At 41.0% G+C, this 23,163-nt stretch overlaps 2 protein-coding genes and 1 long non-coding RNA gene across 3 annotated transcripts; 2 read left to right on the plus strand and 1 right to left on the minus strand.

The window, feature by feature from the left end:
• The first annotated feature begins 3,351 nt into the window (after positions 1–3,351).
• trmt112 (tRNA methyltransferase activator subunit 11-2) lies at positions 3,352–8,079 on the plus strand. The gene is made up of 4 exons (XM_044364616.1): positions 3,352–3,544; positions 6,470–6,571; positions 6,720–6,812; positions 7,666–8,079. Exons 1-4 carry the CDS (start codon positions 3,470–3,472, stop codon positions 7,765–7,767), a joined length of 372 nt encoding a protein of 123 aa, XP_044220551.1. The 5' UTR covers positions 3,352–3,469; the 3' UTR covers positions 7,768–8,079.
• A 4,465-nt stretch (positions 8,080–12,544) lies between these two features.
• LOC122990797 lies at positions 12,545–14,063 on the minus strand. Its single transcript, XR_006405479.1, has 2 exons — positions 13,979–14,063; positions 12,545–12,752 (listed from the first exon to the last, which is right to left on the minus strand). It is a non-coding gene; the product is annotated as an uncharacterized LOC122990797 (long non-coding RNA).
• tgfb5 (transforming growth factor, beta 5) lies at positions 13,046–22,241 on the plus strand. Its single transcript, XM_044364298.1, has 7 exons — positions 13,046–14,627; positions 15,946–16,109; positions 16,835–16,967; positions 17,065–17,175; positions 18,672–18,852; positions 19,299–19,452; positions 21,716–22,241. Exons 1-7 carry the CDS (start codon positions 14,273–14,275, stop codon positions 21,872–21,874), a joined length of 1,257 nt encoding a protein of 418 aa, XP_044220233.1. The 5' UTR covers positions 13,046–14,272; the 3' UTR covers positions 21,875–22,241.
• The last annotated feature ends 922 nt before the right edge of the window (positions 22,242–23,163 follow it).

The following is a 23,163-nucleotide window of genomic DNA, read 5'->3' on the forward strand; positions in this document are numbered from 1 at the left end:
TCACTTACTTGCAAGATGCACGCAAAAGGCAAATAGTCTAAAGGAGTCAAAACAGAATAATGGACAATTTAACTGTGAGATCAGTGTGTTTCATGGGACTGTTTCCCTGCACCTGGTAAGCAGGTGAACTTGAATATTTCGATTCAATTCACCTGTAATTGGGTGCATGATGTGAAAACAGGTGACTCCAGCTTTGGTCTACTTGTATTATTTAAGTCTGGTCTTTGCAGATGCTGATGATCCTCCAGAGTTAGGTAGATGGTTTACACTCACATCACAACAGCGTGATCTGTGATTGGTTCAGTTTTGGCCCTACTATGCACCTGCTCCTCCTCAGTGCTGTTATTTGTGCCATAAACCTTGCAGAGTGCTCTTTTTTTTTTTTTAACTAGCTTGTGTTGCCTTCCTCGACCCTGCAACCTTCCCACTAGAAGAATAATAAATAATTAATACTGGCTTGTATTGATTTGCATAACTGACTGAATAGAAACACGTGAAGCCTCTAAATTCTGTTAAAGTCTCACAAAGTCAAGCTGGACTTTAATTGTCTCTCTGATGAAGTGAATCAGTAACTCAGCAAACTGTCCTGATGTCAGCCAGTGGTTCTTCTACCTGCTTTGCAGCTCGTTTGTGCTTCTGTCTCCATGGCGATTTGGAGACGACGGGGGCCGGGAGTTCAATTAATCTGCTCTGTCTTCGAAATTGCTTTGCCCTTTTCTTTAGTTGCCTTCCTGCATTTTTATGTTTCTTTTATTTGTTTTTGTTTTTTTTAAATTTCGTTAAACATAAGTATTGTCATATTCAAAATAAGTGTTGAGAGGATGTGAATCTGGTGACAATGGAGGATGAGAACTTTGGGTTTTGTGGTTTAAAAAAAAAAAAGTTTTACATTTTTATCTTTTTTTTTTTGTTTGTTTAATAAGTGTAAGGGATGTGTGTCCGTGTGTGTGTGACAGAGAGAGAGTGTGTTTGTGTGCGCGCATGATGCATGTCTGTGAGGGTGACGGGTTGACACTTGTCAAACCTCTTGTGTGTTACTATTTACTATATCATAAACTGTATGAATGACCTGTATAATACAAAGACAAGGAGTATACAAATTAATAGAAAAAATAAAAAATTTGAGTATAAAAACTGAACGCCATCTTTGCCTTTTGATCCACAACAAATATGTTGTTGTCAGTTTTCCACTTCCTGCTGCTTTATTTCTGCCAATAATTATTTTACTCCGCTACATTTCAGAGGGAAGTACATTTTACTTTTACATTTATTTGTCAGCTAAATTAGTAGTTATGCTGCAGATTAAATCCAAACATTTGCGCAACTAATAAGATATGGTCCATTGCTATAGTTGAGACTACCAGAAAATATTTAAAATTAGCTCCTTGGACGGCTGAAAGGTTAAAGTGCTGCTTATACAGACGGATGACAAAGGACAAACGAACATAAAGTGTCTTAGTAAGGTTCAACAAGTCTTGTTCAACAAGTCTCTGAACTCTACTGGAGGGATGAACACCGTTCTTCACAAACATATTCCCTCATTTGGTGTTTTGAGCGCTGCCTAACACATCAGCCCAAAATCTCCCAAAGGTGTTCAATCTGGTTGAGATCTGGTGACTGTGGTCATAGCATATGATTCACATCATTTACATATTTACATACTCATCAAACCATTCAGTGACCCCACATGCCCTGTGGATGGGGAGAGAAATGTTTCATCATAGGATAAAGGTGATCACTCACAACATGTTTGTATTGATTAGCAGTGACCCTTCCCTCTAAGGGGACAAGTGGACCCAAACCATGCCGGCAAAACGCCCCCCACAGCAAAACAGAGCCACCAGATCCCCTCACTGTTGTGGTCCAGCATTCAGACCTGTAACGTTCTCTTGGTGAACGCCACACATACACTGGTGAAGGATGACTCATCTGACCATATCACTTTTTTTCCACGTCTCTGTAGACCAGTGCCTATGGTTTTTGTTCCACTGAACTCTCAAATGTGCATTCATCTTTGTAATGAGGGGTTTACGCGGTGCAACCCTACTATAATATCTCTCTCTATGTAATTCCCAACAGACTGTTTTTGCTGACACAGTCTGATCACGTCCTGCATTGACATCTCAGTCACCTGAAGAAGAGTTGCTCTTCTGTTTTTCCTTACATATCACAGTAATGCACAAACATCAAGGTTATCTAACTGTCGACCACAATTTCCGACCCAGTTTACTGACGTCTTTCCCATAGATCTAAATACAGATGTCACTTTAGTCACTAATCCTATTGAAACACTAACCAGTTGACAGTCTTTGTGACTGAAGCTCCTGCCATCTTTGCCCCAACAATGAACCCTCTTTCAAAGTCACTTAAATCTTTTCCTCTTCCCATCTTGATACAAAATCAGAATCAACTGGGGCTGCTCAGCATTTCATACATGCAGTGAAGCTGAAGCTATTATGAAGCCTCAGTCATCCAAATTAGTCAAATCAAGTAGATATCTTTCAGCGATAATCTTTTGGTACCAAAGTCCCTCTTTTTGTTATTATACTTCCACCAGCAGTCCAACAGGGAAACACTGTCTGAGGAAACACAAAGGGGGAATTTGATGCTAAAAGACTGTAAATGTGGCAGATATCCACTTGATATGACTAACTCAGACTGCTAAAGCCTCATATAAACTTCAGATAAACTTTTAAATGCATTTTTGCACAAAATGACTGTGTAGACACACTGTGGATTTTGGCCTCCATCACTTACACTGAAAGCACATTTGAAGGGGTTCTTTTGGGAAACTATCCTTTAAGTATTATTATTTTTACATATATACTTTTACTTGAGGAACATTTTGTTTGCAGGACTTTAAATGCAATATTTTATAGTGTTATCGACACTTTTACTAGAGCAAATCATCTGAAGATTTTCCACCACTGATGAATATAACCAGCTGTTATAGTAGTAGGGTGTTAGTACTATTCGATAGTGTCGTATACTGGAGATATTAATAATTACCTACATGTGGTGTGTGATATTCCAAATAACTCAAATAACATAAAAGGATTTCTCCTATTTTACAACTGTAACAGTGGAACCAAAGGTAGAGTAGCGACTTCTACTGGGAACATTTAAGCGATGCACCAACGGCATTTCCGGTCCGCGACATTTTTTTTCATAGGATGAAGTCATGACTCGCCCTTCTCTGCCTCTGATTGGCTGACCCTGATATTGTTACGCTAACTCTAACCAATCACACTCCTCATGCCTAAAAATAACCAATCCAGCCAACGAAGGTAACGAGTACTAGCCAATCAGAGGCAGAGGTGGGAGGGTTATGACTTCGCCATCCTAGAAAAAAAATATTGGCTTCCGGTTCACATGTACAAGCTACAGCGTGATAATAAGAAGACCGAAGTTATCTGCAGCCATTTACTAGTATCAGTTATCTCTGAGTCTCCAGCGTCTGTCTGTAAACATGAAGCTGCTCACGCACAACATGTTGACGTCTCACGTGAAGGGGGTCACTAAAGGATACCCGCTACTCATCAAGGTAAACTGTCAACCGCTGGTAAACACCTGGCTGAGCGCGTGAGTGCTGCTAACACCACACAGTCTGAATGTGGGAAAGACTTTAGTAGGTTAAAGAGACGAGCTCGGAGGACTAAGTTTACTCCATACTGTAAAACAACAACAACAAAAACAAACAGACGCAACACGTCTGTCACAAGTCTGTCTGCAGTTTCTATGACGTTCATTTTAAATAAAACTTCCTCTCATGAGCTACTGGACTCTCAAATGATTTAACTTCAGTTTTATTGATATTTAAAACCAAAATGGATGAATTGACTCAAAAATCGTACAGGAACAAGATATTTTATTTACATACATAATAGGACTGGGTAATATATCGATATCATATCAATATTGTGATATGAGACTAGATATCGTCTTAGATATTGGATATTGTAATATATGGCATTAAGTGTTGTGTTTTCCTGGTTTTAAAGGCTGCATTTCAGTAAAGTGATGTAATTATCTGAACTTACCAGACTGTTTTAGCTGTTCTATTATTATTTGTCTTTGCCTACTACTTAGTCATTAAATCCACATTACTGATGATTATTTATACTCTGCACAGTGATGTATTATATTCTATAGTTTATTGGCACAAATAAGACACGGACAGGTCAAATAGCAAAACAGCCTATAAACATACAAATGTATGAGCATTAAATCAAAACAGGCCAGGCTGCCTACAAGGGATCCATCACATATGGTGCTGAGATTGAATAATACCATCAACTGGGAATAACCTTTACCTTAGAACCACAGAGGTCCGACTTTGAGTCAGTTGGCTTAGATTTTTTTGTGAGTAAGCTTCCTTGTTTTCTTTTTGACATATCTGTGGGACTACGAACATTTGTTTTTTTCTGATATTTGAGTTAAAGGTGCAATGTGTAGAAATTAGTAGCATCTAGCAGAACAGACTTGGCAGAAACTGAATATAATATTCATGAGTATGTTTTAATTAGTGTGTAATCACCTGAAAATAAGATTTGTTGTGTTTTCGTTACCTTAAAATGAGCTCTTTATATCTACATAGGGAGCGGGTCCTCTTCCACAGAGCCCACCATGTTGTACTGCCATGGTTCTACAGTAGCCCAGATAGGACAAACCAAACACTGATTATCGAGAGGGTTTTTAGCGTTTTCCATGACCACTGTAGTTTCTCCTGCATGTTTGTAAGGGAAGGGTATTCATTTGGTTACAATCTACAACGTCAGTGCTGGATGCCACTAAATCCTACAAACTACACCTGTAAAGTGAGTGAAGTTTATGATATTGCGCCGCCATGCTTCGATGGCGATGGACTATCTTTATGCAAGTGAATTAGTGATGAATCACCCTCATGCATGAATCATACATCAATAATAACCTCATTTTATGCATGATCCATGATGATGAAGATATAGAAAAATAGATAGGCACAGCAAAAATAGCATATTGTCAGTATTTTAGAGACCGCCCCAAAATTTCACAAATCATGTTTTATTAAGAGGAGCCAAGCTCCCTCTGGCTCCCCTGTAGTTCGCACCCTGGTGATGACTCAGAACAACTTTGCATTGATTTGTAGTGACCGTTCCCTCTAAGGGGACAAGTGGACCCAAACCATACCAGCAAAATGCCCCCCACAGCAAAACAGAGCCCCCAGATCCCCTCACTGTAGGGGTCAAACGTTCAGACCTGTACCATTTGTTATGTTCCCAGTCTAGGGAAAACCTGGACTCAACATGCTTAGAGCCCCCACTCTTCCCAATCCCAGGAATGGTCAACCCAACAACCATCAAAGTTCACACTGTAGCAGTTTATTTTTCAGAAGCTTCAGAGTTGAGCAATGCCCAAAACAACAAACAAAAATTAACTAACCCCACCTTAAACTTCCCTAATGAAAAAATAAGTAGGTTAAATCTTTGTCTTTTGTTTCTAACTACTAATTAAGAAAAGTATTTCAGCTATTTACAGCGTACAATGAACTAACATCTAATAGTAGGAGAAATGCCAGCAGACTTGGCTGACATCTTAGTTCCACAACACACTAAACCACTCAAATACATTTGACTAACACACTCTCTAGGGTTAGCAGGAGGGCCTCCGTCGTTGGGAATCGGAGAGAGGAGAGGGGCGGAAACCGGCATCAGCTGGTGTTTAAATCATTTGCGTCAGCCAATCAGCCAGCAACTATCCTGTCACCTGAGCCAATCAGGGAGCACCACCTGCAACTCATCACAGGCAATCAGAATGCACACTAAAGGGACGAGGAGGGAGAGAGAGCGGTTATTGCAGGAGCAGAAACAAATAAAGGACCAAGGGTCATAACACGTTCTCTTGGCGAACGCCACACATGCACTCTCCCACTTGTCGAGAATATGGTGAAAGATGACTCATCTGACCATATCACTTTTTTCCACATCTCCGTGGACCAGTGCCTCTGGTTTTTGCACCACTGAACTCTCAAATGTGCATTCATCTTTGTAATGAGGGGTTTATGTACTGCAACCCTACTATAACATCTCTCTCTATGTAATTGTCGACGGACTGTTCTTGCTGACACAGTCTGTCATGTCCTGCGTTGACATTCTCAGTCACCTGAGGAGAAGTTGCTCTTCTGTTTTTCCTGACATATCGCACTAAGGCACGAGCATCACGGTCATCAAATGTGCGCTTTCAACCACAATTTCTAACCTCATCTACTGATGTCTTTCTAATGGATGTAAATACAGATGTCACTTTAGTCACTGTTCCTACTAAAACACCAACCAGTCATTCCAGTCTTCCTCAGTTACCTCCAGTCTCCTGTTTGGTTTTGCTATGTGCTGTCAGAGTGTATATACGTAGTGTCTGGAGAGGGTGTTAGGATTCTCAATGTCCACACTAACAGGCTGTGTTTATTCCTACTGATGCTTTCTTTGTGCAGGCAAGTGAGGTGAAGGTGAACGACTTGGAGTTCAACCCTCAGTTCATCAGCCGGATGATCCCCAAGCTGGAGTGGGGCGCTCTGGTCCAAGCTGCGGAGGAGGTGAGTCCAGAGATCAACAACAGAGATCAGCAGGAGTTTTTGAACAGAGAGAGTCCAGCAGCTTTTTAATTTTTCGGTGCTGTTGAATGGTATTGTGGACAAAATACCAAACAATATAGACAAAATATTGATCCTTTCCTCTCCGTAGTTGGGTCATCGACAAGACCTGCCCAGTGAGCTGGTGCCAGACTACCAGACAAACGAAGAGTTCCTGAAGAAAGTGCACAGAGCGCTATTAGAGGTATGCAACTCATAATCAGTCCTGTTTTAGGTGAAATGCCTGTTTTTTGTTTGTTTTTAACAAAGACAGATTTGGAGCAAATATTCTAATTTATTATCACAAGTTGTTTTAACACTCAGAAAGTATTCAGATCCCTTCACTTTTTGCACCATGATGTAGATTTAATTTTAAATTGATGAAATTGCCACTTTGCCCTTCAATCTACCCTATCCAATATTGACAAAGTGAAAACATCATGCTTCCGTTATTGGAAATGGCAATTAGCAACAAAGCTTTCCGGTGGTCATCTTGTGCACATTATCCTGCTAAATCATCCCTATTCAGTGGAGAATCACACCATTTGTCATATTTATTCTCATATTTGTTCTTCTGCACCAAGCATTTCTTTATAGGCCTGGTTTTGTGCATAGGGTCATTGTCTTCATTCACATCTCTTAAAAAACACATTATTTTAGAATTGCATTCTCTTTAATTGTTTTATTGCCTTTTATTTTCATTCTGTTTTTATGCAAATAGATTTTTTGTTTTATTTTTAAAGGATAGTCACACATTTTCTTTATTTCAGTTTTTTAATCTTATTTAATGATTTTTTTTCTACATTAATCTGGTATTTTATGTCTTTGCAAAGACCCAAACTGTCAACATGAAGTTTGAATTACACTATGGTCTAAACTGTTATTGTAAAGTGTAGCATTAACATTTCTTTCATCTGAATTATTGGATGAGCCCAAACCATAAAGAAACAGCCCCAGGTGTGTCCACGTACTTTTGGCCATGTAGTGTATGTTGCTCTATGACGACACCTAGTGGTGGTGTAACTCATCCTCTGTGTGTGTGTGTGTGTGTGTTGCAGGTGGAGGTGATAGAGGGCTGTCTGCAGTGCCCTGAATCAGGACGCGAGTTCCCGATCTCTAAAGGAATCCCCAACATGCTGCTGAACGAAGACGAGGTGTAGACTGACTCTCACACCCAACCTCGCTCAGACGGGACTGTGTGTGTCCAGAGAGAGAGAGAGAAGAGAGAAGAGGCTGGACTCTGGTTTGAGTTGGTGCCATGAGAAAATAGGCCACACTGTTTGGTTGATTGTAGTTCTGACATTTAAGTGGCTGATGTTTCCTCTGGAGGAGAGAGATTTGAAGAGTAACGGATGGAAATGTTCCCCTGAGAGTAACCCCCAGTGGTTTTATCTGTATTTATTTTTGTAACTTTTTTGGTCTCTTTCTTTTTCATTTTCAATAAAACTGTCCTAATTTCCGTGACAGCCCAATCGGTTTTAGGTTTTTGTGGAACTATATTACAGACATGCTAAAATATAACCCTACGTGTGTGTGTGTGTGCGCGCTGAGGCTCTGAACCCCATTGAGCCCTCTGTCAGGGTTAAGAAAGTGCTGAGGGCCAGATGACGTGGCAGTGGCTTCTCTATATTTGGCTTTGAGGAAAAGAGCCAGAAAAAAGCAGCCAGGCTAGAAGCTGTTTTTTGAGGAATTTTTTTCTTTTTAAGACAGACATTACAGCGCGCGCACGCACGCACACACGCACACACACACACACACACCGCCACACACCGCCTCACCTGGGCGGACTCCTGAGATCTGAGATGCCTTTAGTGTAATGCGTCTGCGCCTTTTAAGATGGCAGAAAGAAGGAGTTGATATTCAAAGAGACAAATTAAGTGTTTTTTAAGTGTCTTTTCTGGCTGTTTTTAAGATGGTGCAACAGCAGCAGTCAAGTTGAAACAGGAACCTGTTTGTTTGCAGGCGGTGTTATCATTTTTAGAAACCCTGCCAGGAGAGACGATGAAGGAGGGGGGTTTGCCCTGACCAGAAGCCTGGAGGCAGCCTCAGTCTCTCCTACCTTTCCCTTCTACTTATAGCAATTACAGGCCTGCACCCGCAACTATAATAACGGTATAATGGGATGGCAGAAGAGCAGCAATAAAAGCCGCCCCTGACAGATTAACAGTCCTCTCCAAATCCTGAACTGTAATTAACAATGAGACTGAAGAGGAACAGAGAGGAAAGAAAGGAGCAAGATTGAAAACAAGGAAAGATAAAGATTTTTTAGAAAAAAGGGATGGGCTGCCTGTGGAGTGATTTTAATAAAAATTAGGAATAAGCCTTTAGCTGTTGGCATGACTGAGTCAAAAGCTGAATATCACACAGAGATCCTGACTACAGCAGCATTTTTGGAAATTGCTGGTGTGGATTTTACCATTTTAATGTTTGGGAGAGAGATCAAAAGATCGATAGCACTTAACGGGGCATTATGTATAATTTAGTGGCATCTAGCGGAACGGACTTGGCAGAAATGGAATATAATATTCATAAGTATGTTTTCATTAGTGTATAATCACCTGAAAATAAGAATCCTGTTTTCATTACCTTAGAATGAGCCCTTTATATCTACATAGAGAACGGGTCCTCTTCCACGAAGCCCGCCATGTTGCACTGCCATGTTTTTACAGTAGACCAGAGTTTCGCAGCCACCGTAGGTTCTCCTACACGCTTAGAAGGAGAGGGTGATGGGAGGGATATTCATTTGGTTGCAATCTGCAAACTCACTGTGAGATGCCACTAAATCCTTCCTACTGGTCCTTTAACATTAGTTTAGCAAAGACTGGAAACCGTTTAAAACGGCTAGTCTGACTCTGTCAACAAGTGACAGGAGCCACGTACCTACTAGGCTACTGTAAAGATACCAGTTAACAAGTTATATCACGCTTATTTAATCAATACAAAAACCATAGTGTAAAAACAATAATTTGCCATGTTACAGAGAGTAGCTAATATTGATTTGCCAAGAAACCCATTGCTAGGCAACCACTGGTCCCAGCAGAGAAATAGACCAACAGCAACAACGGTCAATTGTTGTTTTTACACTTAGGTTTATGTACGGATTAAACAAACAAGATATAACATGTTAATTAATTAGTGGCTTCAGAGGTGGAGGTGGGTTGAGGCCAGCTGTTTCCCCCTGCTTCCAGTCTTTATGCTAAGCTAGCCGGCTGTTGGCTTCAGCTAATGTTACTGTAACGTTGGAGTGGACTCAGCTAAATGTGTCAGGGCACAATTATAACAGACATTCACTTACACGAAATACATTTTTGTGAAATTATACACCCCTCTTAACATACTTATGTCAAGTTTTGAAAGGACTTGCTTATCATTTAAAAGTTATGGAGTCTCAAACCCAACAAGAACCTCTTTCCTCTCATTTAGTTTAGGTTTAGCGCATACCTGTCAACACTTGGCTTTGAAAATAAGGGAGATTTAGCGGGACCCCACCTGACCATGATTTTTACATTATGAAAGGAGTTTCTTCTCTCGGCTCCAGAGATCTAATCACCAGGTGCCTTTACTGCCCGCCCTGCTATAATCGAACAGATGGTTGATCTGTTCTTTGTGGCTTCTTGGGCGTGTTTATGTTTAACAGACCTAACATGATGGTTAACATCATTTTACCACCATGACAAACACTAAAGTCCATCCTAAACACTTTGCAAAACGTACGGTTGTTTCCTAACATGCTTTTTGTCAGGAGTAGGTCGTCTCCAGAGTATTTAAATATTTACACAGATTTGGGTTGTTTTTTTTGCCTGCTTCTCACTTATTTTGTTCGGCACAGTTACTGAGGTCAACAACCTTTTAACAGCTTAAGAAAACAACAGAGTTGTTTTGTAGTGTTAGTACCTTTATTAAAAGATTTGTTAGTCCTTTAACAGCAGTTTCAATCTTGTGCTTTGACTTTTGTTAATGGGGATGCCCTTTAGTGTACATTTGGAGAACAGATTGTGCCTTTAAAAATATTTACCAGAACAGTAATTCATCTGGATACATGTGTAAGTTTCAAAGCAAGAAAAGCGGTAAGGACCAGTCTCATGATACTCTACAGCCAAAAGTGAAAGTGTCCTCTATAAATGCATCTGTGCATGTTTCATTTAAGTCCATTGGCCTATAAATCAATGGGCCAATTCCTACCATACTAGCCACTATTTATTGACCACCCAGGCCAACTTTCTGTTTTTCTAACCCTTTTATGTCATTTGTCCCCTAAAATGTAATATTGCTGGGTGAATTTATTTTACACATGGATAATGCCAACGATACTAAAGGGACTTAATATGTCTGGACAGTTTTCGATTACAGCACTATATTGATTTTTCCTACGTCTTCAAAGGACAAATTCTCGACCTTATGTGCTGCTTCGGTGTAATTCCTCTTAACTGCATTTGCCCATTTCCAACCAAAAGTTAATATCTTTCAATGTCACCTTACATTATCCAGAACAAATGTTACCTTCCATCTCATTACGTAACATTAAGAATATTGATTTTTCTGCTCTTTCCAGTAGAATTGATAACCTCCCCAGCGAGGACAATTTATCCACCCCAGACAAACTGGCCTCTCATTACAATGATGGACTTCATAGTCTTTTAAACGCTCCTGTTCCTAGTCTGTCTCCTTTACTCACTCTGCCCCTTGGTTTACACCTGAAATACACCAGTTTAAAGCTAAAGGCCGTCTCCTGAAACACCTTTATGCGAAAACTGGCCTTGTTGTTCATAAAGACATGTACAATAACCACATACTTCATTATAAGGATGCTCTTTTCACAGCTAAATCTACCTTTTATGCAAATTTAATTAGGTCAGGTGAAGGTAACACAAGAACCCTGTTTTCCATGGTTATAGCCACCAGACACTCTTGCACCTCACCTGTATTCAGTTGCTCAATGTGACGCCTTCATGATCTTTTTTAATGCCAAATTTGAAAATATTTACCAGCAACTGACCCCTTCGAACAATACCACATACAGTCCACTTTAATCGCCTTTCTGTGTTCCCCTCTTTTCTTCACCATCTAGTTTTGAACTTCCAGCAGTTTCTGAAATCCAAATCATCTACCTGCCAGCTAGACCCCCTTCCTATTCATTTAGTATAAGCCTGTCTACCTTCCCGGTCCTCTTTAATAACTGACTCCCTTACTTCTGGTTCCCTCATCTCTCATAACAGCTGTAATAACTTCAATACTCAAAACCTGGTACAGTGAATAATTTTCCGCTCAATTTCAAATTTACCATTTCTCTCTAAAGTACTTGCAGCTCAGGCACACACTCACTTTACCGACAACAATCTGTTTGAACAATATCAGTCTGGTTTTCACTCCTTTCACAGTGCAGAGGCAGCCTTGGTGAAAATCACCAACGACCTGTTGATGGCAGCTGACTCTGGGCTCTTAACGAAACTCGTCCCTATTGATCTGAGTGCAGCCTTAAATACCATCTCACCAGGGGTGTTTGCTGGACTGTTAACCATCAGGGACTGAGCCCAGATTCTTCTCCACCAAAAAACTTTTAAAAACGTACTTCTAAATAGACTGTTTCCATGCATGTTTTTCTTGCATGTGTATATTACATGTGACACTGACCTACAGTGATGTGTGTGTGTGACACATCTAAATCATTTAGATTCAGTGTTTATTTCCTAGTTTAATCTAACATCTCTCGTCAGCGAGCCAACTTTTTAAACTGACTAACGTTATCAGCTCAGCTGGTATCCTTAAATCTTGCTCTATGGAAGCTGTAGTAACTTGCATATGACATTCAAAAGATGCACATGTTATTAACAATCAAAAACAAACCTGTGACATGTAAGTTTAAAAAGAGCGGAGTAGATTATAAAGCTTTAGTTTCTGTATATAAACCAACAGCAAAATAAAAAATAACACCGAAACTGGGTTGTTGATGCTGTATTGATCCAAACTGGGTAAAAATTTAACCCAGTTATTTTTAGCATGTAGTTACTTCCACCTCTGCTTTTTAGACAGTTAATTTATTCCATCTCAACTTGGATGACTCAAGCAGCTTCTTTAATTCATCCACGGCTCTTTTCATTCTTCCTTCAGTCCACTCTGACCTCTTTTTCCTCTTTCACCTGTTTACCTGTGGAGGGAGGGCGGTGCAAGCATTATTTGTGGGGAGAAAAAAACTGCAGGAGAAACTTGCGCCTCTCTGTATGAGTGTGTGCCTGCTTTGGTGAGAGGAAGATGGCCCTTGCCTACATAATCACACACTCCCTTCACTTTGGTGGCAACCCGCCCCATCACCACCACTACCACCACTACCACCTCACACACACACACACACACACACACACACACACACACACACACACACACACACACACACACACACACACATCCAGTCCCTCCCTCCTCCTCCTCTACCTCCTCTTTCTGTCTGAGACTCGGTGCATTTCTCACAGAGGATCTGCAGAATAATGGAGTCAGATCCTGCAGCAGCTCTCTGCCTCTGTGCTTTCAGCCCAGCAGAGATCAGGCTGGTGCTCATTTAAACCGGGGATCTGTAATTTACTGGGAAGTTGCCTTTTTTAATTCACAGCACAAGGACTTCTTTCATATATATATTTTTTTGCGTCATGTCTTTTTATGTCGCCTGACTCTTTCCGTGTTTTGATGTTTATAGCGTATGAGGGGGATTAACAGGCCCACCATGGTTTTTCCAACATAAATCAACAGTTTTTTCCAACGTTTTAGTGCAGCCTGCTTTCTGTTTACCTATAACGGGGAATGGGAGGACGTCATTAGGTTTTTTTTAAAAGCATTAACTAGATTTTTTTTCTGGGAGCGGGTATGGGCCACTTTTTTGCTCCCCCGATGGGTTTTTCGGAGGTGAAGGCGCAGGAGCCCGGCTGCTTCAGATGAAGTGAGCAGCTCAGGTTTTCGTTTGGAGGATTTGCGACATGGGCTGAGCTCCTGTGATGACTCTTTTCTCCTGAAAGCTGTTAAATTATCCAAGGATGGACAACGGAAAACGGAGACGGATAAAACTGTAACTTTTTCGGACTGATTGTCATTTAAATCTTTTCACCTTCGCATGCGTCAAAAGCGCAGGACCACACCGGAGCTCCTGAGCGCACCAGCTTGGAGTGAAGCGTCATCCAAATTTCCAATCACTAGATTTGGAGTTTGGTAGTTTTTTTATCAACTAGCGTTGATAAGCAGTTTCTGATAAGCTTTTATTCATAAAAATGTTTTCGCTTAGTTTTATTGTTATCCAGAATCTTGCCTTTAATGACTAAATAATAATGTGTCGTTGTGTTTTGGGTGCTGCTGCAGGCGCGTGTATGAAAAATGTTATAAAATTACCGTAGCAGGATAAACGTTAAGTCAGCAGATGTGGTTTTCATTTTCCACATAAAGTTGTTTTGACCAGAACAGCCTGTTAGGCGTGCATATCGAATTGTTTGGACTTTTTATTTAATTTCAGAGAGTTTTGGAGGCAGTAAAGCCTTCAGTTTAAATTTTTCATCACTGACGCACACATTTCTTCATGCTTGGTTGCAAGTCTCAGTTTTAAAGTCATCAGTAGTCTTGTTTCAGCTGGACTTCCTTCACGGCCATTCAGGGAGTAGCTCCGTCCCTCCGTCTCCTCTCCGGACAATGTGGCTCTCCCACCTCGCGCTGCTGCTGCTGCTCCGGTTCTCCGGTGTGCTGGTGGAGGGGATCAACACGTGCCAGTTCATTAACCTGGACGAGCAAAAGTCCCGGCGCATCGAGGCGGTCCGCGGACAGATCCTCAGCAAGCTCCGCATCCGCAGCCCGCCGGACCCGACCAAGGCCGAACCGTCTGGCTCGGTGCCCCCGGAGGTCATGCTGCTGTACAACAGCACGCGGGAGCTGCTGAAGGAGCGCGCTCGTCTGGCCGAGTCCGCATGCGAGCGCGAGAGCAGCGAGGAGGACTATTACGCCAAAGAGGTGCAGCGGATTGACATGCTGCCCCCCCGCACCGATACAAGTGAGTCCATCTATTATACATGAGAAGGGTTTGTTTGTGGTTCGTGGGTCCAAAATGAATTTAAGTGAATTTAAATAATTGTTTCCAGTTAAAATGAAGCAATGTGAGCAGCGAATTTTCCTTTCAGATCGTTTTATTTGAACGGCATGAAGTGTTCAGTTTCTTAAGAAAAAAAGAAGAAAAGACAGAAAACATAATTTATATATTTTCCTTTAATCATCTTGTACACAGATGCATCTTGGGACCACACGGGGCATCCCGACCCCAGGTTGGGAACCACTGACGTACTGTAACTGTCTTTATTTAATTGTAACCACAGACTTCACTTCCATCAATACTAGTGTCAAGTCAGACAATAGTGGAAGAACTATTAGATCCTTCTCTAATGAATGTAGGAAGTTACAAGTAAAAGTCCCTTATTCAAAATATTACACATTATATAATATACATGTTAAGTATTAAAAGTAACAGCACAATTAAACTGAAAAATTACTGACGCATTAATTCATAAGCACTATTTCAATGTTGTATCTGGTCCAAGTGACGTTACTCTAACTTCTTATACATGGTCTTGTTGGGTAGTTCAACCTTTCACAGTCTATTATATTTTAAGGTTTAATAAGATTTATACATTTCTGCAAGGAAAATAGTACCTGAAGCTGTGAAATAAATGTAGATGAATGAGTACTGAATATCTATAATATAGTTTAGAGGAGTATAAAGTTTCACCACATGGTCAAGTAAAGCACCAGCAACCTGAGATTGCACTTGATTACAGAACGTGCACCATTAATACATCAACAGAAATATAATCATATGAAGTTGACTATTGTTGCTTAGATCTATTGACCAAATCCAGTGATGCCGCCCATCATAAGACAGAAGCAGTTGTAGCTGGAAAACTGAGGAAGGGGTGGAAAAAAATGTGTTATCCTATGAGTTTACCCTCCTTTTACAGCTACTTTCAAGCTACCCTTGAGCAAAGCACTAAATCCTCTGATGCAGCTTCACAGTGACAAACATTCACCAGCTGTGTTTTGAACCAGGTCTCAAGTGGATTATTTGAGAGACGGTAGGATTTATGGAGCTGGATACTGTTTTGTTTATAATTACATAACTGTCTAATGGAGTAAAGCCTATGAATGTGACAGTTGCCCACATGTTAAGTACAAGGCCAGATACATTTACTCACTCAGCCCAAACCTATCATTTAGTTTTGAGACACTTATCATCAGTAATTATGTCAGAGACAATGCATCTGGCTCACAATGCTGTTTTTAACAATATTATCCTGTACTTTTTATGCTTCTTCCTCCAGATGCGGTGCAGCCAGTAGCCCCCAACCCCCATTACAGAGTCGTCCACTTCGACGTCAGTGGAGTGGATTTGACCAACAGCACCCTGGTCAAAGCTGAATTCAGGATCTTCAGAGCTCCCAACCCGCAGGCCCGGGCGTCTGAGCAGAGAGTGGAGATCCATCAGGTAGAGGATAGTCTGTCAGTAACGGACACAGCTCAGAGCGAGAGCAAGAACGTAAACTGAGTTCAACAAGATAAACTGTTGATTCCTGAGTTTTGTATGTTTTTATATGAGAATGAAGCACCCTTTACGCTGTTTTAAGGAGAATCCATTGTGCTTTAAAATCTCTTTAGGTCATTTAATCCCCCATTTATTATAAAAGAAGCAGAATTGTTTCTTTTCAACATGAAAACTCTGTAAAATCACCTGCACATGTTTCTTCTTTTTGAAAAAACTTGTTTGTGCACACGCTGTTTGAATTGTGTAATATCACAGAAACACCTTTTTTTTGTTTGTTTTAGGGTAGATTTTTCTTGTCTGGATTTGTCAGCAAGACAATTTTGATACTAAATCTTTACCAATTAAGTTATATTTATATTTTGGCTCGAAGGGGGAAATTTCACACCTCTTACAGAAAAATGCTAGCCCCAGGAAAGTGAGTCAACATAATTTACATGCCTGATGAAAAACCTTGCAGGTTATTGCTTGTTTTTTGTTTTTATTCTCTATGTCATTTGTGTGCTATGCTGAAATTGTGGCGGTGAACTCGCTGCCTCCTTTAACCACAGTGGAAATTATAAAATCTACTGTCTATCCTGACAGGTAGATGTGAAGAAATCATAATTATATGTTGCGTGTGTCTGCCTCGTCACCGTCCTGTCGTTCTCTGTGTGTGTTTGTTGTGTCAGCTGCTGAAGCCAGATGAAGAAAGCACCTCCACTCAACGTTATATTGACTCTCGCACCGTTCAGCCGCGGGTGAAGGGATCCTGGATATCTGTGGACGTCACAGAAACCGTAAAGGACTGGGTGTCAGATCCAGGTCAGCTGCTGCACCAGCCACGCATTTACTTTACAGCATGATCCATATATATATTTATAAATTAATCCGTGTCCTCTGTCTCCCTCCTACTGATCAGAGAATAATCTAGGCTTGAGGCTGGGCGTCCACTGTCCCTGCTGCACCTTTGTCCCATCCACCAACAACATTGTGCCCAACAAGAGTGAGGAACTGGAGGCGCTCTTTGCAGGTTTGTGGCGGTTCTCTCTGTTTTTCTTGCATATGATGCTGACTAAGGCTCAGTACTCAGCTACACTGTATGTGCAGAGTGGATTAGACTAGAACAGCTTTCTGTAAGGCTCACTTTAACCTGCGTGTTCCTCTGAGAAAGTTGCATGATCATTTTAGTCTTTACTGTCACTTGGTTGTGAGTAGATAACAGATTTAATGAGATAAAACAAAAGATCTTGATCTCTTACTAGGGGTTATTTTGCGTCATTGGGTTATTTATACTCGTGAGATGCAAACATGACAGGATGTCTCTTATAAATGGCTTTGAGGGCGTTAAAAGCACTTCGGTAAGATTTATTGGCAGAGCAATAATCCTGCAGGTCACAAAATATGACCATAAAATGTAGACTCATCCGGAAGGCGTCTCCTAAATGATTTATGAATCACTTGCACACTATTCTGCAAGAATAATGGAGAAACTGTTCTTCCACACACTGTGATACTGTTGAATACCAGACTGTCTGCATTGCTTAATTAGGACCCAAATTACGGCACTTTCCTCAGGATTTACGCTCAGCCAAGTCAGTTTTTTTTTCACATTTGGTAAAAATGTCAGCTTTTGATACTGCGGCAAAACAGGCGGGGGACTTGTTTTTAGTTCTTGCACTCCAGAAGACCAGGAAGACTCATAAAAACCATGAAATCAGATGCAAACAGTCAGGTCAGTCATTTCTGGCCTCGGAAACAACTGTATGATGTATATATTTCTAACCGTGTACTTATTTGTTTAACAACATTCAAAAAGTTTAGAATTTCAAATGTTGTCTTAAAACAAGACAAACAGTCTACAACTATGCTGCTCAGGTACAGTGGTGCACAGCAAAATACTAACGTCAGCATGCTAATATGCTCACAATGATAATGTTAACCCGTTGATGTTAATCAGGTATAATGTTTACCATCTTCATTTTAGCATGTTAGCATTCTACAATTGGTTATTAGCACAAAACAAAAAGTATAGCTAAAGCTGATGGGAATGTCATTTGTTTTGCAGGTATTTGGTCTTAAACTAAAGTAATGGACAAAGTACAATTCATCTTGAGGAGAACATCAGTGTCTGAACCAAACCATCCAATAGTTGTCGAGAGATTTCATTAAAAAAAACAAAAATGTCAACCTCATGGTGGTACTAGAGGAAAAGTCACAAGATAACTTCATCAGGATTCATCTTCTGGGCGCCATGAATGTCTGTTCAAAATGTGATGGTAATCCATCCAATACTTACATACAGATATTTCAGTCAGGACCAAAATGGTGGACAGACTGACCAACACTGCCGTCTCTATAGAGCCGTGCTGCTAGGATGGCTAAAAACACAACCTTTGGTGTGTAAAAAAACATCTGTGTCAGAAGTATAATCTGTAAATGTGTGGTAATTATTAATTAACTGAATTACCACATTGTCTGGCAAACTGAGCGAACTGAAGACACTCAAAGGTATCATCTTTTCCGCAGGTGTGGATGATGAGCAGCTTCGTCAGATAAGAAAGCCAGGTCAGGTTAAAGGCCAGCCAGATTTCAGCACCAAGACGCCGCACCTCATCCTCACCCTGCTGCCTAGCGACAGAGTGGACAACCCGGCCAAGAAGAACCGCAAGAAGAGGGCAGCCGCCACAGACGCCACAACCTGCACTCGGTATGCCGCCAATCAGACCCGTGTGTGTGTGTGTGGTTTTGTGTGGGGGCTCAGGGGATGATTGATAGCGCTCACACTCTTCCAGGAATTGTAGTTTTATAATTCTGAAATCTTTTTGTGGTGGGTGGTGGATTTAAGATTTTTTTTTCCCTGCTGACCCAAAACTCACTTTTCAGACTATTGTGTGGCAAAACTAACAATACTGAACCTGTGTTTAGACTGCAGGCCAACAGGCATGCAGTGTTTTATTTAGACTACCTCACGCTGCAGGGGAAAACTCTGGCTGACTTGCATAGTCATTAACTCTTGATGGCTGGTTCTTCAATGGTGACCCTTTGTCATATTCCCATGACCCAAACTTTGGGCCTTTGCCCCAGACATTGAAATGCAGGACAGGAGTTAAAATCTCGCTCTGAGTACAGTTTTTCTCTCTCCGTGTGTCTCAGCGGTTCAGACCAGGGCTGCTGCCTGCGTTCACTCTACATTGACTTCAGGCGCGACCTCAACTGGAAGTGGATTCACGAACCCAAAGGTTACAAAGCCAACTTCTGTGCTGGCAACTGCCCTTACCTCTGGAGTGCAAACAACCACTACAACATGGTGAGTTGGTATCGTCATCTATTTCAGTATGATGACATATGACTGGGACCCGGTTGAACCTCAGTGTTTTTGGTAACAAGTGAAACGTGTCCACAGCACTAAACTGTCCAAAAAGCACCAAAAACCTGCACAGAATACTTGATCTGATTCAAAATCTAGTTCACTTATTCTTTGATAAGTTTGATAGTTCCTGATGTAAATCAAACTTTTGTCATCGTCAGTACAAGTTCTTGTACAGCTGCTTGTGTTTAATACTAGAAAATTGGCCTCTTTTTGTTAAATGGAAAAAAAACTGTATGGAAAATAAATATTTGTATCTTTCTTGAAAGAACAGTTTGATAATTCAGTAAAAAACATATTTTCTTTTTTTCCAAGAGGAATACAAGAAGACTGATACCACGCTCATGTCTGTCAGCTGCGTATGAACCTAGACTGTTAGCTTAGCTTAGCATAAAGACTGGGAGCAGGGGCTCAGTCTAAAGTTAAAAATATCTGCTTACAAGCACCTCTAAAGCTTACTAATTAACGTGTTTTTATCTCTTCTGACTCCGGGAAGTCACTTTTCCTGGCTATGAAACAGTTCCAGTATGTAACTCCCAGTAAAACCACATCATGTTTGTTTATAGATTAAACAAGCAAGATACTTGTTATTTAGTGGGCTTTAGTGGTTCTGAATGAATAGGCGCATTTCCTAAAATGTCATACTATTCCTTTAAAGTAAACTATTCCTTTAAAGTCAGGTATTGAATGAAGTATCATTTTGTCATTGGTACCAAAAATTGTTTCCTATCAGCACTAGAACTAAAATCTTTCAGACAATATTCAAGCTCATATACTGTATGTCTGCATCCAGAAATAAATATCTCTTATATTTTTGGGTTTGTCAAAAAACAGCAGTTCATTTTGTGACTGTTACATCTGATCTAAGCCCATCTGGAGCACGACACCACAACAAAAAAACTCTGTTTTAACCACCGAGACTAATAAATTAGACCACCATCTGTAGTACAGTCATGCCAAGTTAGATTTGCTCTTTTTTTACTAAATTATATTTTGCTCCAATCTTGAGATTCATGACCACTTTTTGCTAAATAAAAGTTGTTATGTAATAATTTTAATGGCAAAATGACTGACTTCTTAATGAAAGACACACAGCCAGATGGTACAAACAGAAATCATCTGTGATTGAGCCGTCATGAACATTTGTTTCAGTCGGAACAAAAGCAACTCCTAACAGAAAACAACAGCTGCTCACTAACTGCTCTGACTCGCTCTGGTAAAACACTTTGGTTTGGACCAAACTCCAATAAGATGTCAGCCCAACTTCAAGGTGCAGAAACTTAAAGATGCGGGTGACATTTGCCCTTAAATGAGCTTAATGTGCATTGTTTGTGGTGGCTGAACACCGCGGTCAGTTAAGATTGGTTAACCCCAAGGTCATAAGTGGGCTGTCACCTCGCAGAAGTCTATTATGGCTTCACTACACAACATATAGGCTTACGCAACACGGCCTGTTTGTCTCATAGCGTATGGTTTGGCAAGTAGCCACACGGACTCTTACAGAACGTCTGTTTTTACTTTTTCCTTCTTCATGTTGTTCATTTTGAGTCAAATGTGTAGGATTTATTTGACAGTGAAGTTTGCTGCAATCAAACACTTTACAGCTGTGGCTTTTGCACTATTTGATCTGCCTGGTTCCCGTGTTTATGGAGTTTGGTACATGTCAAAGTATCTGAAAAAGAAACGATGAAACACACTGATAAAGGATTACATGATACAGCACCAATGGTTGAACTTGACTTGACAGTAATATATTTACCTACACAGCCTTCTTTTAAAGCCCCTGAAAACCTGAAGTATTTCTACATCACATAACACGAAATAAGCAACAGTTGGAGTTAAGGTTTAGTCTGGTGATCTGCTTCATCCAGAGTGTGTGGGTGTGTTTTGATCAGATTTGATTGATAGCGACATGGCAACATAAGCAAACAACCCCAAAGCTGTCAACAGATTTTGATTTAAATGTTGCCAAATACTGATTGGTGCCAAAAGGACATGATTACTGTCACTTTTTCCAGTTAAGCACCACCTACTTCAGACCAGTGAGAGAAAAGAACAGAGAAAACACAAATTCAGAAAATCTCTCACCGGAATTAACAAAAACTAAATTGTGTTCATGTAGGACTCTATCGGTCGTAGTAAGAAGCTGATTGAGAAAGTCTTCAGCACCTTTAACTCATCTTCATCTCTATTCCCTGGTCAGATCCTGCCCCTGTACAACAAGCTGAACCCCGAGGCCTCCGCCACGCCCTGCTGCGTTCCCCAGGACCTTGAGCCCCTCACCATCATGTACTTTATCGGCCGCACGCCACGTGTTGAGCAACTCTCCAACATGGTCGTCAAATCCTGCAAGTGCCGCTGATGGAAGCGAGTGCAGAGGAAGAGGTGAGGGAGGCGGAAAGGAGGAGGAGGAGGAGGAGAATGAATACAGGACTAAAACTACAAACTGCTTCGCTCAGGGGGAAAATAAAGACGAGAGGACAGATGGATCCTTTGTTCATTTACCTTCGCTATTTGATCACTTTTAGCAGATGTTATTTTTTTACGTTGCCTGATTCAAATGTCAGGATTTTGCTCTCATTCTTTACAGGCATGAAAAACCTTCTCAGATCATTTCTCTTGACATTCTCTGGAAGTTTCTGTTTGATATAAGACACTGTAAATATGACAACATAGCTGTATTAAACCTGTACTTGGACATTAAAAGGGGCTGTTGTGTGATTTAGCCACATTTGGTCTGCTTGCTGCATAAAAAGGATTCCTTTATCACGATTTCGATTCCACCCCGGTCATATTCCTGTGGCCGCAGGGCAGCGGAGCGAGCCAGACGTGTGCTTGTTTGCTTTAGGTTGAAGGCGTTGATAGGAAGGAGGCGGTGTGGAAAAGGTTTGCAGATGGAGATCTTTAGGCGGGGAGGCAGGGAGCAGATAGAAAAGAGAGAGAGAAGCTGTGTCCAGGCAGAGGCCCTTGCCAGCTCTCTGCGGTCCCGGGCTGAAATCTGCCCGGCGTAAACAGGATGTGAAAGATTTCCAGACACCGACCCGACCACTCACGGAACGCTAGATTTAAACGCTCCCCTCATCTCCTCTGTCTCTCTCTCCCTCTCCCTCTCTCTCTCTCTCTCTCTCCGTCGCTCGAGGTTCTGGGATTTGTGGTGGGAGGAGAGAGGGAGAAAAGAGAGGCTTTGAAAATGAGACGTGGGATGATAGGGCTGTATTTGGAACGGCTACAAGTTTGGAAGGTGGTATTTTGCAGCCTTAACAAATTTGTAACTATTTGGGTCTGGCTCAAAACATTCCGTAATCTCATGCTCATTTTCTGAATGCGCACTCATTATCATTGTAAAAAGCTGTTGACTCATTGCTATTCCTATGCTATGATTATATTTTGTCATACCTATGTTTACCATCAGTCTCACTGATTAACTCGCACACGCACACACACACTTTCTCTTTCTACACCCAAGTATCCGCATTTACCACTTTTGATAGAATGTCTAAATGCTGAAAATAAAAAACATCCCAAGGGCTCATTTTAAATATAGGCTCTCTGGTATGCCAGTGGTTTGTGTGTGTGTGTGTGTGTGTGTGTGTGTGTGTGTGACAGAGAGAGAGAGAGAGAACGAGCGACTGGGTGTGTGTGTGTGTGTGT

This window comes from Thunnus albacares, chromosome 10, assembly GCF_914725855.1.
Source record: "Thunnus albacares chromosome 10, fThuAlb1.1, whole genome shotgun sequence".
NCBI classification, from domain to species: domain Eukaryota; kingdom Metazoa; phylum Chordata; class Actinopteri; order Scombriformes; family Scombridae; genus Thunnus; species Thunnus albacares.